Source organism: Pholis gunnellus (genome assembly GCF_910591455.1).
Source record: "Pholis gunnellus genome assembly, chromosome: 5".
NCBI lineage: Eukaryota > Metazoa > Chordata > Actinopteri > Perciformes > Pholidae > Pholis > Pholis gunnellus.
The window spans coordinates 4,025,522-4,044,133 of NC_136531.1; the positions used below are offsets into that span (position 1 = coordinate 4,025,522).

An 18,612-nucleotide genomic window follows, 5' to 3' on the forward strand; every position below is an offset into this window, starting at 1 on the left:
TCAAGCGCGGAGCCTCTGCTGTTTCCTCTTCCTCCCGCTCGGCCCTTTCCTTTGACCTCGTGTCCTGCTTCCTCCCATTCTCTTACTCTCTTCATGGAAAGTGAAAAGGAAAAGTGGCGACAAGACATGTTTCTGTAAATCCCGTGACAAGGAACGCATCAGAACCAGAGATGGAGAAGTTTAGGTGAAGTTTTGTACCTCAGCTGCAGACTTGTGAGGCGAGTATTTTGGACTTGATTGTCTTCTTGACCTCTCTAATGTACATTTACTGTGATACTTTACATTAGTACAAGTACTGCTGAGGCTAATCGTCAACACACTTTAAAGTACCAGTCTGGTGGTATTCTTTATTGTTCTTATTGTCAACAAAAACCAACAGTGAACGTATTTTACTAACATGTTTCATTCCACCGGAGTAACAGCTGTGTGCTCTGTTTTCAGATTTACAGGTAAATATATGGATTCTCTGTTTACTTTTGCTTTATTTAGGATCCCCATTAGTTATCACGGCAGTAACAAGACGTGACATTCACACTTTACATTATTGACAATACACAGTATCAACAAAACAATTAAATAAAATCTCTCTCCGAGTCTTTACGTCAGCTCAGCAGTAAATGATTAAATCAAATAATATATGTAGTAAAACAGGTTTATGACATTATATATAACTGCACAATACTACTATACAGTCAAGCATTTTAACACAGATTTAATCAACCTGCATATGCTGCATCACGTGCAGCCTAAACTGATTTCTTACTTAATAATTTGTTTTTACACAAACAATAATCTTCATTTTTTCCATTATTAAAAGACATCACAAGTCTCGTTGTTCTCCGGAATAAATAAACAGTGTTAAAGTACTTTTGCAAAGAAAACCTGAAAAAGATTAAATATTTGGGGTTTTGCCTGCAGTCACAGCCTCAACAATAAGCTCTCTTTGTTATTGACCTGAGAGAGAAAGGCATGCAGGGGCAGCTGATTACCAGAGGGTGTGTGTGTGTGTGTGTGTGTGTGTGTGTGTGTGTGTGTGTGTGTGTGTGTGTGTGTGTGTGTGTGTGTGTGTGTGTGTGTGTGTGTGTGTGTGTGTGTGTGTGTGTGTGTGTGTGTAATGAGGCAGGTTGAAGCTTTTACGTCAGCGTTGACACAGTCGACAGGAGACGTCGGACCAGCTGGACCTGCGGCTCATTCTTCTCCGCTGTTTGCTTTCTTCAGATCAACATGGCGGAAACACACAGAGTGACCGCGCAGGGCAGGAAGGTGAGTCTGAACACACCTGAGCAAACAGGAAGCAGGTGAGAGAATATAAAACAACAACAACAACAACAACGGCAGAGAGGAAAGTGGTCTGATTGGTTGATTGGTGCGTCAGATGAACTTTTCTGATTTCAGTATTGTTTCTCAGGTGACTTTAAACTAGTTTTCTAAAATAACCTGACTGCTGTGAAGCTGGCCAGAAAGAAACAATGCAACTTCCTGTCAACGGTAACAAAATAAAAGCACCACTCATCTACGGCGCAGCATTTTAAATATCTATATGAGGTAAAGTTTACAAAATTAAAATAAACATATAGGGTTCAGTAGGAAAGTGTTTACTTGCTCCTGGTTTTACACTTCAAGCTACGAAAAACCAGGGCTGTTACATTGAAGACGACAGTGGTGGAAAGTACATTTACTCAAGTACTGTACTAGAGTACTATTTTGAGGTGCTAGTACTTTGACACAAAGGACCTAAAAGTCTTAACATGATACGTGAACCTCTTTAGCACTCTGTTCATATCAGCTGCTTTTATTCTGAAGGTAAAACCTGAACTCATTCTTCTTTTTTTTTTTTTTTTATTCAGACTTGACGCAGCACGTGCCGGTCACCGGGTGCGTGACGTCACGCTGTGACCTGTTGCTTTGACTTCAGTCGAGTGTGAAAATTGTGTTTATATCATTTTATTTTACTTCGTGTTATAAGTAAGTACTAAATATTTTAGATAATTTAACTTTTAATGTAAAAACATTAATAGTTTCTAGTCAAATAAAGGATTTGAATGTTCAATAAAAGTAATTGGGATGTTTCCTAATTAATAAAAATAAATTGTAAGTAAAAAAACCGAAATTAAGATACATATTTTGACATTCTTGTACCGCACTTGAGTATTTTATGCTTCTTTATACTTCGACTTTATTACATCTCAAAAGGCAAATATTGTACTTTTAACTGCACTTTATTTGATTGACACTAGTTACTCGTTACATAAAAAACATGATATTATGCTTATATTAATACTAAATCTACCCAGTAGTATACAAATAATATGTAAAAGTGGCTCCACATTAAGCTACAACAATTACATGCTTTTACATTTATTAGTGATGAAAACAGAACAATATAATATTCTCCAGAATATAAAGCTAAAGAAGCTGTTCCACACAATGAGTACTGTACTTTTGATACTTAAAAGAACTTCTGTACTTTTACTTAAATAACATTGTTAATTCAGGAGTTTTACTATGTAGTATTTTTGGACCCTGGTATTTACTATGTGATGCAATCGCAGCGCACATCTGTATGACGTGAGGAAGATTGTGGAGTTACCAGTCCTCCTGGCTGGTGAGGTCATCATGACATCCTGACATCATGACATCATGATGGCATGACGTCATGACATCGTCTGCACGCCTGCTGTGCCCTCCATGACTCTTCTGTCTTCAAAATATATATATATATATATTAATTTGATTATTATCTTTTAACTTCAACCGGTTACTCCTTGTGACACATTTTGAGATAAATTTTGTTGAGAAGAACCCTTCAAACTAAATATAATGTTTATTCTTTCTTATTATTATCTTATTATATTCATAATGAATTGCACTGTATGTGTCCAAATATCAACTAAATCGAGTGAAGTTATCGGTCTTAACCTCTTGGCACAAACACCAATATTGTATATTTAGAAACACAGCTTTTCTTGCAGTGTAACTGGTTGACAACTATGCATTTATTATTATTTGGCCTGTAACTCCTTATATCTTTCTGTATATGGCCCACGAATGATTTGGCTGACCTGAACAGCCTCAGTGACTTCTGGAAATGCAGGACAGGTCAAATGAAATCAAAATCTTTTTTTTTTCCTTTCAGAAATGGGTCGTTCCACAGAGACGTGATGAGAATAAACCGAGTGTTCGTCCTCCGGAGAGAACTGATGAGAGAAATCTGGTAGACATTTTGTCTCAAAATATTTCAACTAAGATGTTTTCCCCGAACCTGGTTGTAGTTCAACATACAGTATATATTAGTATTTTAAATTTTATAGTAAATTATTTTCATGATTTCCTTTTAAAACTTAGTTTTTAAATTTAACGTTTTCTTCTTGTTTTCAACTCTTTCAACTGTTTTTGTTCCAGTGCAATTAGATGTAGAATAATTAATCACAGTTTTGTTGCATCCATGTGTCTTCATGCAAATGTGTGTGTGCGTGTGTGTCTGTGTGTGTGTATATATGTGTGTGTGTGTGTGTGTGTGTGTGTGCAGGCGGTTCCTTTCAGAGGTCACATCACAGGGGGGATGCGTCCGGGGAAGAAGGTTGTCGTGGTGGGTGTTGTGGACTCGTGTCCTGACCGGTAAACTTCCACTTTCCTTGACAAGTTGCTTCAGAACTTGCTTCAGAATCATCATGTTTTGAAGTTTACTTAGTGTAGATGTTATTACAAGAGCCCGTTTGATGAGCTTTGATGAACGGGGCCTTGCTCTCCTGATGGGCTTTAGTGTGTCTGTTGTAATGCTGGTTCTCAAACAGGCCAGTATGTTTGTGTTTCCATCAGATTAGTAAAACATTTTCGATCGTAGGACAAGCATCTCTTCCTGCAAAAAATAATAATTATTATTATTATTATTATTTAACGGGCCATTCTGCATAATGAGTACTTTTAAGTACATTTTAATGTGTATACTTATGTACTTTAAGTATTTTTACTCCATGGTATTCCTACTTTTACTGAAGTAAAACACTATTTTTTCCACCACTAGTAGTTGGAACTGATTGTGTTACGTTTGGGGATAATCTGAACCCTTTAATACAGAGTCAAAACAGTGTTGTCAGAGTCACGTCTGGTATTCATATTTTAGGTTCTACATTGCCCTGACATGTGGTCGTGGATCCGCGGAGCCTCCGCCTGATGTGGCTCTGGAGCTCTGTGTTCGATTCAGGGACCGGCAAGTCCTTCGCAGGGCCTGTGTGGCCGGATCCTGGGGGGACGCCGACCGGGCCGTGCCTTTCTTCCCCTTCATCAGAGACCAGCCGTTCAAGGTACGCCGACAAAATCCACAGTCTGTGCGGCGCTCTTCAGCCTCACTGAGATGTGGCGGCAGCTGTCGGCTCTTGTTACACATTTATTGAGCAAAACCAGAAGTACAACTGTTGGTTCCTTCACCAGGGATCCAATCAGGGGCGTAAATAAAGACGATGTGATCGCACTGGGGCCTGTGGGATGGGGAGGCCCATAGAGAGAGTGCGCCACCAGCAAGGAGTTGAGCAGGAAAATGGGCCCTTGCATTTGAATCAGACTGATACGCTAGACTTGTGTTAAAAAAAGTTATATTTTGGCCGTATACAGTCATATATGCCATGATAATTGAAATGTATCTTGATGTTGTCCAATGTCAAGTCTCTATTTGATCATGTGACGTGACGACGCGACATCCTGTAGCTAATCCCGATAGCTTGACCGCTTTACTTCCCCAATACATTAGTCTAAGTTACTAATTTGACCGTAAAAGCCAACACATTGTGTGCGTGTGTGTGTGTGTGCGTGTGCGTGTGTGTGCGTGTGTGTGCGTGTGTGTGTGTGTGTGTGTGTGTGTGTGTGTGTGTGTGTGTGTGTGTGTGTGTGTGTGTGTGTGTGTGTGTGCGAGCGCTTCATACCTAGTAACTAGCGTGCACTAAGGCCCCTCAAAAGAGCGCCCACTGGGGTCCCTCGTAGCGACCTTAAACCGCTGCTTAGTTTTATTTTTTAAACTCTGTTTTCAGTGTTTAGAGAAAAGAAGATCACATAAACATGTTGTTCTCCTGACACATTAAAGTAGACATTAATATCTCAATCATACATTCATACGAGTGGAAGATATCCGATGATTCATGTTAGGTGTCAAATGACCAAACATTCCTTTGTGTCTCCTCCCCAGATTGAGATTCACTGTGAACAAAGTCGGTTCCGTGTGTTTGTGGACGGACAGAAGCTGTTTGACTTCCACCACAGATTGACGTCGCTCGGCGACATCGACACGTTGTGGATCAAAGGCGGCGTCACCGTCACTAAACTGGCCTGAAGTGAAGGACTGTTGCACATCAGTCCAATCTCAAACTGTTTTGAGTCTCGACCTCCAGGACTCACTGCGTCTAGACGCACTCTGTGTTCACTCTGTGTTCACTCTGTGTTCACTCTGGAACATGTTCAATGTTCAATATGGAGATAAATTAGTCTCATTTTTCGGGACAAATATGTGTGTTCATGATCTACTTAAAGAAAGTTGAAGCTGTGTGGGAACTGTCATTTGTGAATATGTTGAATCATTTGCCAAAATCCCCCCAAAAAGTTCACAGCACATTGTAATGGCCTTCATTGTTTTGTTGTTGATCGAGGCACAGATTTTCAGAAAGGTAGTTTTTTACCTTGTTGCTGCTGAACTGACTGATGAGGCGCCAACTTAATTTCGTTGTATCTTTTTACGATGACAATAAACATCCTTGTCCTTATCTTTATCCTTTCTAAATACATTTTAATGCCGATGGATGTTCAGCCAACAGGACACAACTACTGCAGCTGTAAATATCATCTAACAGCATAAACTGGGATTAGCTGAAGGCCGCTGATGCCGTGGGTGGAATTGTTTTTATATTTTGTAATATTTTTTTTTTTTTAAATCACACTTTGTATCAGTAAACACAGCCTGAAGATAAGGACAGTGATGTGATGACTACCTCAAACCACATGGTGTGATGTCCTGCTGCCATCCACATTAAAAGTACATGAGAAATAAATCATTATTTCTATATTCAGTGTGTGTGTCTGTATCCCAATGAAAATTATCCTTTTGTTTGTGCTGCAATCAACAGTTATTTTCAGAATGTCATTCAATTTAACGCTTTCTATTCGTTATTATAACAGTTTAGTCTGTACAACGTCAAAAGTAAAAAGCCCCAAAAGATGCCTTTAATTTGGGAGGAGGAAAATAATGAATAATGTCAGCAACTTGAAATATGAATTGATTATTTTGATTATCAAACAGAGAGGAGAAGGAAAAACTGTACTCTGAAAGTAACTAAAGATGTCAGACAGCTGTAGTAGAGTAAAGAGAACAATATAAACAATATAAACTCTGAGTTGTAGTGGCGTAGAAGTATAAAGTTGCATAAAAGATAAGATAAGATAAGATAATCCTTTATTACTCCTGCAGCGGGGACATTTACAGGATAACAGCAGCATAGTGCAAACGAGACATAGTAAAAAACAAGATCAAAACAATTATAAATAAGAAAATAAGTAATAAAACAGTAAAGAATATTAAATAAGTAAAACATCCACAATAACTGAAATATAAATATAAAATGGGAATACTCAAGTAATGTACATGAACATTTACAGTACAGTAAATAAAGTGCAGTACTTACTGAACAAACCTGTTAAACATGGAAAGTTCAGAAGAACCCAAAGAGCCCAGCAGAGAGCCAACCTGTCACAGCGGTGCATGCTGGGAGATATTGAGCCGGCTGACTCAACCTTCAGTTTTCTGCTTCACTTTCCGCCGTCCTGCGCTCTTCAACCGGCTCAATCTGACCACGTATGGACGGTGCTGTCTCTACCTGAGTCATGGACATCAGCGGACAACATCTCACGGTTAGCTCACCTGCTATCTAAAGACACCTGCTGCCCAAAAACCCCAAGACGGAGGATGTGGGATCGGCTAACGCTAAAGCTAGGAAGATGCTTGTTGTTGTCGTTGTGGAGTTAGCTTGTTAGCTAGCTGCGTAGTTAGCTGAGGTGGTGGACTTCTCACTTAACTTGTATGTGATGCTGTTGCTTTATATACTTTATAAACCTGCGATGATCGTGTGCGATTATATAAACGACCCGGTAAAGTGACGATACACTAATCAGACGTTAACTGGTTACATCGCTCATAAATTAGCGTGGCTTTTTTGGCTTTTTCTACAAATGCTAACCAAGCTAAACTAGCCTCCGTTACACCCCACATCTCAGCGAAGAGTTTCGGCCTTTTAGTTAAATTAGATGCCTTCTAGTCAATGCTAACCTAGCTATTAGCGTCATGTCATATGAATCATAGTCTAGTCGTTTCTAGATCTAGCTACATAAGTGTGCTAACGATGGCACTAGACATTAGCCTGCTAAGCTACATGCCTACAGAATTAGCTTCGTTAGCCTCCCAGCTCCACTAAAAAACGCCAGACAAGTGAGGAAAAATGTGTGAAACTTGGCTAACTCGAGATGAAAGCCTAAACCGGCTGATATTGAGTGTGTAGATTATTAAATAAACAGCTGCTAACATTGTCATCAAAGGTGACAACTCGTCTTAATAGATAACACACCAATAAATTAACTTAAAAACGTAAAGGTGGAGCTATTTCTTTACTACTTTGAATTCACCAATGAAGTCTTACGTCATCTTATCTTAACCTCCTATTAAAACATATGAGTTTAAAGGTTATAAAGTTTCAGAAAATGGAAATACTCAAGTAAAATACCAAGTAACTCCTAATTGTACTTGAGTAAATGTACTTAGTTACTTTCAACCACAGCTAAACAGTCACTTTATGTGTTATTTGTTATTTGTACCCGAGCTGTCGGAGTGACGTAAACTGTGTCTGCTGAGAGGTTCAGTGATGGAAGCACAGATCACCGTTCAGTGAACATGACTTTGTTTGTTAACTCGTCTTTCTGGACTTGCATGTCTGTAGTCTAAGCAGCGCCGGCTGGGTGTAAACGTGCAGGTATTCAGTGAGATAAGGCCAGCAGAGCAAATACACAGTGCTGTCGCCGCCCACTATTCCAGCTTCCAGCTTCCAGTTTCCTCTTTTCAGTTTGAAGTCAAAGATGTGAGAAACTCCAGTCGGTGTCTCTTATGAAATCATACAATTTGTACACAGGATAGTAACTTCCTAATGACTTCTTCGGTACGTCCCCGAAAGACACAACAAAGTCAATCAGATTGTGCTTTGGTGATTGCTGACAAGTCACAGAATTCAACTGCTTTTTTTTTTTATCTCAAGTTAAAATGAAAAAGAAAACGTTGGAGAGCATTTAACAAACCGTACCTTGTTTTAGGAAGACATGCCATTCATCCTCACAGACTCTTTTTATATTGCTGCTTAAACAAATACTTGCAAGTAAAACTTCTACAGTTGTTTCGAACGGCTAGAAAAGTTCTTGGGGATTCTTGACACGTCTCCAAAAGACAAAGATTCTGCTTATCTTTGTCTTTGTGATTCTAATGAAATGCGCACTTATCAGATGTAAAACCACTGCAAACACCGAGATAAGACGTCTGGAGGACATCCAGGAACTTTAGAGAGGGAGAAAGTTTACAAGGACATATTCACAAAAGTTTTGTCCAAAGAAATGCTGATAACATCTGTTTCTGGCTTGGATCAGGATTCAGAGTTCAGTAGAGGGAAACTAGTAGGTCAGGTCATTTATTCACGTGAACTTAAGAGTGTTTATAACTACAACTTGTTGGGTCAGAAGACGCTGACTGAAGTGCCGTCATAGTTTATGTTGTCGCTATCTCACCGTTTGTTTTGTCTCAGTTGTAAACACCTCAGCGCTGGTTTGTTATTACCACTTTATTACTGTCAATTTGACTCCAGTCGGTCCTCTTTAGTGGTTCAGTAATTCAATTCCTGCTTCGGCTCCAACCACTCATCGGGCAAATTGACCCCGGAGCGCCACAAGTGCTGCCCTGGTTTACTTCTTGTGTTTACGGAGCCGGAATGGGTCCTAAATGTGTTTTTTATGAATATATCTGCTGTGACAGAGGGTTTGTTTCTGACGACGTCTCTCCTCGCTGTCTTTAGGTGTAGCCAGGAGGATTCGTCGACCGCCAGAGAACCATGGAGCCAGATGTGATCCGCATGTACTCGTCCTCTCCGCCCCCGATGGAGGACGGCGCAGAGGAAGAGGACAACGAGTTCGGGGACTTCGGCACCTTCGCCGGCGTCCCGAACAGCGTCAGCTTCACCGAATTCGACACCCCGACCACTTTTAACCAGAACCAAGCTCTGACCGCCACCTCCCCGCCTGAGATCCTCAACAGCAGAGGGGTGACGGGGTTCAGCCACGGCTCCTCTAACGGCACCCACGGCCCGAACAGCGATCTGTCCAAGGCTAACGGCGTTGTGCCGGGGGGCCACCTGGGCAGCAGTCCCTCAGAAAGAACTGAGAGGAAAAAGGTCCTCTCCGGCCCTCTGGGTCACTCGGGGAGCGTCGCAGCCGCCAGCGAGCCCGCTGACTGCAACGGCGGAGGCACGGAGGTGCTAACTAACGGGTTTGCAACCTTTGACGTTCAGGGAAGCCCCTCCTCGCAGAATTCTGTCCATTGTCATTTAAAAGGAACGTCCACTGAGGACACGTGCGGCGTCCCCGCCGGCAGCCCCGAGGACGATTTTGCAGACTTTGCTGCTTTTTCCAATGCCGAGGGACACCTCAGCCCGGCGGCAAACGAGGACTCGGACAATCCCACGGGGGGCAGCCGGCTGGCGGAGGCCGCCTGCCTCGAGGAGCACTATGACTCAGAGCAGGGAACGACTTCAGAGGACAATGTCAGGGACACACACAGAACTGGACCAAACGCACCCGGCTCTGATTCCGTATCTGTTCACGCCGAGGCCCCGGGCGGCTCGTGCAACACGGACCGGGGCTCTCTTACGGATGCTGACTCTCAACAAAGGGACGTAGCCTTTGCACAGGAGCACTTGGCCTCAGAGGCCGTTTGCACTAACAGACCCCTCAGTCTGAACGGGGTGGACGCGGCCCACGGGGACGATTCCAAAGACGCCGCGGGCTACAGCGAAAACGACCTCTCGCCCGATGCAGCCGCAGACTGTGAGGCGGGACGGTCGGACGGGAAGGGCTCCGGTAACGAGACGGAGACGGAAACAGAGACGGAGACGTCGCTGGGCCGGCCGCTGTCCACGGACGCTCTGGAGGAGTTCGGCGACATGAGCACCACGGGCTCGGTGCCCTCTCCGCCCCTCCAAGGGGAGGAGACCGCCACGCCGGCCGACCACAGCCAGCTGGCAGAGGACGACGAGGACGAGGACTTCGGGGACTTCGGAGACCCCGGCTCATTCGGCGGGCAGGGCTTTGCCGACTTTGACCAGCTGGATGTCCAGCAGGAGCAGAGCAGGTCGGACAGCCCCGCGGCTGCACAGGAAACCTCAGACGCCAAGGACGAAGACGACTTTGGCGACTTCAACTCCCCCAAATTTCACGCCAGTGAAAACGAGGGGGAGGATGGAGGCACGTTTGCAGACTTCCCCGTCAGCGACAGTTTCGGGAATTTCAACTCGGCGGCTGAAGGCGCAGACGGTGAGGCGGACGCAGGGTGGAGCGCCTTCGGGGAGCAGCAGCAGGTGGAGCAGGAAGAGGAGGAGGAGTCCTGGGCGGCGTTCAGCACGGACCAGAGCATCGCTCCTCCTGCAGAGAGCAGAGAGGAAGAGGAGGAGGAGCAGCAGCAGCAGCAGGAGGATGAGTGGCATGAGAGTGAACTTCCCGCAGTCAGCGAGGAAACCAGCAGCACAGACAGACAGTCGGTAAGAACTGAGGGAAAGAAAGTGGTCAGACGGGGAGTTGTTCATCCATGAACCCACATCGAGATCTCACTAGAGATTTATCTATGTGTGGCTTCACAGAACCGCGGTGGAGTTAATAAATGACAAAACAAAGGGATCCGTCTGCCAGCCAAATACAATGGAGGTGAATCAAATGTAGTTTCTTGTGCTCGGCGTGGTTTTCATTGGAACACCGATCACAACGAAGTGTCAACGACATTTCTTTCACCTTCATTGTATTCGGCAGAAATCTCAGAGACGAATACGTGAGAACCTCGAAAAATAACCGCAAACTCGTCTTAATGGAGTGACGCCACTAGAGGCAAGAGGTCACTCTTTAAGATTCTAAGAAAACAGAATCATAAAAAGACGGTAAATCAGGTTAGGGCTGGACGTACGTCACGGTATAGTAATGTTTCCTAAAATATCAATACAGATGCTTCTGAAGCGTAGAGCTCTGGTATGACTGCATGGCATCATTTCAACCAGCTCTTCTAAATGACACTTTTTACTTTTGACCGTCCGACATGCGTAGAACAAAAAGTTCTTCTTCCCGCAAACCACAGAAGAGGAAGTGTTTGTTTGTTTTAAACCACATTTAAATCAGTTTCTTGTGTTTGTTCACAATCGGCTGAGTCACAGCTCTTCCACCAACTTCCCCTGTTGTTGATGAGCATTAACCGGCCCTTTAATGAGGGAGCGGCGGACTTCTGGTTTGGTGAAGTGGAACAAAGAATAAACTCCGCCTACAGGGAAAACGCTGCACTGACGTGACAGGATGTGTGTGTTTGAGAGAGATCAGAGGCGGCCGGGTTGAAGGTGTGTGTGTGTGTGTGTGTGTGTGTGTGTGTGTGTGTGTGTGTGTGTGTGTGTGTGTGTGTGTGTGTGTGTGTGTGTGTGTGTGTGTGTGTGTGTGTGTGTGTGTGTGTGTGTGTGTGTGTGTGTGTGTGTGTGTGTGTGTGTGTGTGTGTTCGTTCAGAGCGTAGACAAACTGCTGCAGGGTCTCTGCTCAGGTATTCAAACATCAACGCACAAGTCTGCAGCTCGGTGCAGAGTTTAATACAGTTTGATTCAGTTTTCAACAGTGAAGCCGACGCCTCCTGTTGCATAGGCCTGTGTAGCAAGAAAATATGTTGCAAGTGTTCTGAGGTCAACTCTCTGATAAATATAAAAACATTTTAAATGTTTAGTTTTGCCTCACACCACCACGAGGTGAGAAGGTACAGCATTTACAAAAATCGAGTAAATGAGGAGAACGTAAAGCCTCCACACGTTTATATTACCGACACAAAGTTTATATTCAGAGTTTCGCTTCAGACTTTCAACCAGGTGGACAGATGTTGCTTTTAAGATTTGGGACAAAAAGATGCAACTTCGGAAAAAACAACCCAGATTGTGAGCGTAGTTGTGTAGGATGTGAGTAAACGGCTGCTGTTCTCTGCAGGCGTCGCTGTCGAGCCGTCTGGAGAAGCTGTTTCAGGGCAGCTTCCCTCAGACCGCCGCCGCCCCCTCTGTGGAGGACCAGGTGGCGTCCCTGAGGGTCCTGCTGGGACCCCCGGAGGACCGACCTCAGCCGGGGGCCGAGGAGGAGACGTCGCCGCCGTGCAACAGGTGAGTTTGTGTCTAAACGTGAGAACTGAAACAAGCAACAAGTGTTGAGCATCTTTTCTGCTTCATATTTCTATTACAATGTAACATCTCTCTAGATTTATTCCCTCAGTAAACATTGTAAACATGAGTTTATGGTCTCAATCTCTAGTTTCAAGTCTTCTTCAATACAGCATGATGTTCATTTAGTAAATGATGGTCCATTTAGAGTCAAACAGACCATAAAGCAGGGGATGCTTTAGGGCGGGGCTTACTGTGATTGACACCAGAGACGTATACGGCGTCTCTACGTCACTCCTCCGCAGTCCAAATATGGTCACTTCTGTTCATTGGTTGCAAAAAACACAACAATATGGCGACAATGACTACGTCCTCTTCTTGTACACAGTGTGTGGTCTGAATGGAGTCGTGTGCCGTGCGGTTGTCACGCCTCTTGAAGCAGATTTGTCGTACGGGGCTTTAAGAATACACAAACTGACTTCACTTATTTAAAAAGAACACGTGCAGAGAAGAGGATTAAAAATGAGTTTCTACATCTTTTGCATGAATAGTTTTCACTCTGGTTTTTGTTGCCCGCTGCATGAGTGTGTCGTCTCTTGGACTCGTCTTTTAAGAAGCCCGTCTTTGTCTCCGCTGCGTCTCTCAGGTCGGCGCGTGGCGGCGTGTGGATTCAGCTTCAGGACATCCACGAGGCGCTCGGCCTCCGATACCAGTGGGGGGGCTCCTACTGCAACAAAGCGCTGCTCTGCTGCCTCGGCATCGACACCCGGAACATTGTAAGTGATTTGTATCAAACAGGCCGAGACGTAAGAACAGTTCTGAGCCTTTTTGAATGTGAAATGCACAGAAAACCTTCTGATCTGCGTGTTTTTAGCTGTGATTTAATGACGCTTCAAGTCATCTAAGACCCTTTAATGACCTCCGCTGGCAGCCATCTGACTAAACTAGCGGTTTTATTTCTTTATTTCTAACCTGCTGCTTCATTGTGTGCAGCTGTTCACGGGACAGAAGAAGCAGCCGGTCATCGTGCCGATGTACGCCGCCAGCCTGGTGAGTCGTCCTCCACGTGTTCACGTGTTTCCACGAGCAGAGAGGCTCCTCAAACAAGATGATCGAGTTTCAGTCATTTCTCTACTTCTTCTGTTTTAAATGTCTCTTTTAAGCTGAATATCTTCTGGTTTCGGGCGCACAAAAGCAGCAATCTAACGTCGCCACCAGTGAAATTCTTTAACGTTTTGAAATTCATTGAGCTAATTCTTGGTAATGAAAGTAGTCGCTGGTTGCAGCCCGTATTATTTAAATTAAACTCATCCGTTTTCCGCCTGCTTAGCTGAGCCCCGTCCAGATGAGACGTAGAGTCTCTCCAGAGTGTTCTGGGTCTTTAAATGAAATGCAGATTTAAATTCTCTCATTTCACCTGTCATGCTGTGATCTGACGTCTGCATACAGCTTGTTCCTCCCTAAAGCAGAGGAGTCATGAGACGTGAAACATCTGTGAGATTTCTGTGACGAATGTGTAAAAACCAAAACCTCTGCATCTTAACTCTTAACTCACCGCACATGTGAACGAGCATTTTGTGTTTGTTATTTTCAGGGGATGCTGGAACCAACCAAAGAGCCTGTGAAGCCCGTCTCTGCAGCAGAGATGATCGCCTCTATAGCCCAGGCGCCTCCGATGGCTCCAGAGACCAGCTCCTGTCCCTCAGACACGGTCCAGGTGAGCCCCCCCCCCTTCAGCAGACGACAGCGGGGCTCTACGGATCAGTGTGATGTATAAACTGACTGTCTGATCTCGTCCCCTCCAGCAGGAGGCGCTCCCACCCGTCCAGTTCGACTGGAGCAGCAGTGGCCTTACCAACCCTCTGGACGGTAGGAGACCCCCCCCCCCCCCCCCACCATCTTATTCTTCTCACACTTTCCTAACCTCTCGTACTGTTTCCTTAAAGTCTGTAGACGCTTCAGTCCAGCGTTCTTCATTAAAGGAAAAATCCACAATAAGCAGCAGTGGCCGGACCCCCACAAAGGGTCACGAGATGAGACCGAAAATCTAAATCCTGCTGCACAAAACTCTTTATTTTTACTCTAAGAGGTAAATGGAGTGTAGTTTTATCTCTTCAGCCTGACAGGCAAACTACTCGTTCTTCCAAAGCAGACCATTAAATTAGCAAAAACGCTCCAAAACAACCGACATACATTCAACAGAATGATCCAAAGTCCTGAAATGTTAAACGTCTAAACAGAAGCAGCAGCAGTAAAATAACTTTGCCGTCTAAACACCAGGAAACCGTCTCATCAGGTCAACACACTCATGAATCACTTTGTGGATCTTTCCTTTAAACCCCGGCAATGAAAACAACATGGCCGCTGTGCATGAAGACTTGTGGTCAAACCAGTCTAACGTTTAGCCGCCGCTGCTCTCTGATCACTGACGCTGCTGCATGTGTTCTGGTTTCTTCTTCTCTCTCTCTTTGTCTGTCTGTGTTTTTAACCTCTGCTGTGCAGCGAGCGGAGGCTCGTCTCTGTTAAACCTGGATTTCTTTGGTCCGGTGGAGGACTCAGGCTCCACCAGCTCGCCCTCCATCCCAGGTCAGCAGCTGCTCCTGTCTTTAGGTGGACCTCCCACCTCTCTCTCTCTCTCCCCCCCTCCCTCCCCTCTCTGTGGGAGGAATCACACTCTCACGACTGCTGGATCGTGAGCGTGTGCAGCCGCTGGAGTCAGAATCCTGACTTTGGAATTTGAATCTGGTTTTATTGACGAGCAGGTTTCTACATGTAAAGAATCTGCCTCAGCGCTTTGGTGGATTACAGTAAACATAGTCAGAGAAGAAGAAGAACAAGTACTGCAAATACTGCAAAATCTAAAATTTACAAAAATATGAAAGTACATTTTACTTGTAAAGCGCTTTAAAGACACTTTACATGGTAGGAACACTAGAAACAAGGCAGAGAGATGACAATATAACATTACAAAACTATTGGTGCAAAACAAATAACCAAATAAAATATGCTTTAAAAGTCTGAATATTTGAGTAAAACATTCAGTAAACACAAAAGAAACAAACATTGTTTTAGTTTTACTCCGAGTGGGAAGCAAAGTGTCAACTTGCTCCACCTGCAGGCTCCTTTTTATATGTTTAATGATTAAAAGTGAAAATCAGTTATATTGTGGGTATTATAATAATAATAATAATATATGTTTATATTCAATATTGTGAGTTTAACCAGAATGATGTCATGAACGTAACCGTTAACCAGTGACAGCTGTAATCCGACTAAACTTAGATAAATATTTTATAGCTTCTTAAGACATTATGTTATAAATCAAAGTAAAGTGGCAATACACAACTATAGCTCCCCACTATGAAGTAAATGTGTGTGTGTGTATGTGTATGTGTGTATATATATATATATATATATATATATATAGATAGCACTATGACACTATCGCTGTGAGCCTCTCTCTCGCTGCACTTCTGTCTGCCGATGATGAGCTTAAATTAAAAGCTATATTTTAATTTGTGGCTCTTCAAACGTGCGATTCAACCGAATGATGGAGTTATTGGACGACACGTTTTTAGACGCACCGTCTATTTAAAAACCTGCTCACTGTCTGATGCATTTTTTTACATTTTAACCAAAAACTTTCACTATAATACATTTAAATAAATATATAAAAACAGCAGCTGAAGGCCGGTGGCTCTGCCTGGTGTCCGTCTGACGGACAGCTGCTCTGAAACAGTTTGAATTTTGTTGTTTTGGTCGTCTCTCCTCTGTGACTCCACTCACTCTCTCTCTCTGTGTGTGTGTGTGTGTGTGTGTGTGTGTGTGTCTCTCTCTCCTTCTCTCTCTCGTTTCAGGAGTGGACCCGGAGCTTTACGAGCTGACGACAGCCAAGCTGGACTCCGGCAGCTCCGGCAGCCGCGTGGCCGACGCCTTCGCCCGCCTGATGTCCACCATGGAGAAGACCAGCACGTCCACCAGGTCAGAGGTCAAAGAGTGAAGGGGGTCATGTGACGTTTGTGCAGAAGAGGATCAGTGGTGGTGGTTTGTGTGTTGTGACGGTGTGTGTGTTGTGTGTGTGTGTGTGTGTGTGTGTGTGTGTGTGTTGTGACGGTTTGTGTGTGTGTGTTGTGTTATAACGGCGTGTGTTGTGTTGTGACGATGTGTGTGTTGTGATTTTGACAGGAAGCCGAGGAAAGAGGAGAATCTGAGCGACGAGGCGGCCAAAGTGATCGCCGGTCTGCCTGATCTGTCCTTCATGCAGGCCAAGGTGCTGATGTTTCCCGCCATGCTGACGCCGCTCGGCTGCCAGGCCACGCCGGACTGACCCCCCCCCTCCACTGACATCATCCCCTCCCTCCCCTAAACCACGCCCACTCTGCCCACTGGCCCCTCCCCCGCCGACTGGGCCCATCTTAACAAGTTGTCCTCACCTTCGTTCTTTCTTCTTCTCTTGCAGCAGCGTAGTTCCCTTTCATACTTTTTTTAATTTTATTTTTTTAATTTGCGCCTTTGTTTTTCAACCTATTCATTATTATTATTATTATTATCATTATTTTTTAAATAAAGCGAAGCATTTATGATCACAGGAGCTCTGACGTGAAGGACGACCTGCACATTAACAGATTAATTTATAGAGTTGATAATTTATAGCGGAAGGTGTAGACGTGTAGAAGAATCATCGTGTATATAATCAGGGATTAAATGTTTATATTCCTTTTTGTTTGGTTGTTTTTAATTGTGAGCGGTTCTCTGTGGTGGGAGTGTGTTCGTGTCTGTGAAGGAAACTCTGGCTGAAGCTCTCTGAATCAAAATGAAGTGGAATATATGTAATGAATACATTTATATACATCTATAAGATCTCTCTATATATAAATATATATTTATCGACTTGAAACCACACTGCCTGCAAAATCCAGCTGAATGTTTCTGTCCCCTCGTCGTGTTTGAAGGCCTTAGTTTTTAGATTTTTAACTTTTCTTTAACCCGCAGTGTCCGCTTCTTTTTCTTCTTCTTCTTCTGTTTTTAACATAAGTTATGCCCCGCCTCCTCACTCTGCTGTCTCTAGGACGCAGGATGTTTTTATTCTTTAGTTTGGGGGAAACTTCCTCCGACCGAACGCCGGTGAGTTGACACGTCCTCTGTTGTCATTCGGAGCTTTTTATTTCAATTCCACGTTGATCTATTGTGTCCTCGTGCTCCAGCTGTTGTGGCCGCTGGATAAACACGATTCTTTCCTCCTTTGTGTCCTTCCTCTCTCTCTCTCTCTCTCTCTCCCTCCCTCTCTCTGTTCTTTTTGTCTTGAGGGGTGAAAACAGGACTTTTTGTTTTTGTTTTTTTTGGTTAAAACCACTGAAACTTAAGTTTCTCTGCAGTGAAGGTCGACTCGCATCAGAAGGGAATCAAGGGACCAAGTTCTGCTTCCATGTGCCGGGTGTGCGTACGCTGTCCTGATATGAAGTGCTTTGTGTCGTTGCGACTCTTATTTGCTCATGTTTTGCAATATTTTTTCTTTTGTTGTTTTTTTTTTTTTTTGCTCATACTACTGTCGGCCCGTCTCCCAGGAGGATTTTGCACATTGTAAAGATGAAATGGATGTAATCATAGTTCACTGTGGCTTTAGACTGTGTACAGTTAAACTATGGACTGTAAAATGTACGGGAAAATTCCTATGGAAAAAAACTGAATCACTTGAAGAGCCTGTCAAAAGGTTATCGTGCATGCCCGGGTTCTTTTGAGACTATACGTGTGTAAATTTACTTTTAGTGTACACAAGAAATTAAAATAGATATCTTCTCTGCTCGTTTCTGTTTCTTTGTGTTCAGTTCACTCAGACATGAGACGACGAATCAAGACTTTAAACAAACACAAACACTTCATAAAGTTTTAGTTTTAAATAAAGGCCGGAGTGTAACGATTTTACGTTGCTACAGTTTTACTGGATTAGTTATTAAAAACAAGTAAATGTAAAATAAGCATTAAAACTCAAAGTTGAAAAACAATAAGATTTTTTTTTATTGTCGTTTACTGTTTCTACTTCTGTATTCTGCCTTTAAACAAATATGAGTTAACATAATGAATTCATATTTTAAATGTAACTGTACTAAAGTCGAGGTGGTGAATGGTACATTTTAAATCGTATCTTTTTGTTTTATAAAACATT

The 18,612-nt window shown here is 43.5% G+C and overlaps 2 protein-coding genes across 3 annotated transcripts; both read left to right on the top strand.

Annotated features, from left to right (window-relative positions):
* Window positions 1-1,132: 1,132 nt before the first annotated feature.
* Window positions 1,133-6,021, top strand: LOC306696011 (galectin-related protein-like). The gene is made up of 5 exons (XM_079159487.1): window positions 1,133-1,263; window positions 3,137-3,214; window positions 3,530-3,618; window positions 4,124-4,304; window positions 5,180-6,021. The coding sequence occupies exons 1-5, from the start codon at window positions 1,225-1,227 to the stop codon at window positions 5,321-5,323; spliced, it is 531 nt and encodes a 176-aa protein (XP_079015613.1). The 5' UTR covers window positions 1,133-1,224; the 3' UTR covers window positions 5,324-6,021.
* Window positions 6,022-6,757: 736 nt separating this feature from the next.
* On the top strand, window positions 6,758-18,249 carry aftpha (aftiphilin a). Of its 2 annotated transcripts, none has more exons than XM_079159478.1 (9): window positions 6,758-6,891; window positions 9,087-10,823; window positions 12,286-12,452; window positions 13,096-13,225; window positions 13,443-13,499; window positions 14,044-14,166; window positions 14,255-14,318; window positions 16,307-16,430; window positions 16,635-18,249. In XM_079159478.1, exons 2-9 carry the CDS (start codon window positions 9,123-9,125, stop codon window positions 16,774-16,776), a joined length of 2,508 nt encoding a protein of 835 aa, XP_079015604.1. In that variant the 5' UTR covers window positions 6,758-6,891; window positions 9,087-9,122; the 3' UTR covers window positions 16,777-18,249. The 2 variants fall into 2 exon arrangements, with proteins under 2 accessions (XP_079015604.1, XP_079015605.1); XM_079159479.1 differs by having other exon boundaries at window positions 14,258-14,318.
* Window positions 18,250-18,612: the final 363 nt, after the last annotated feature.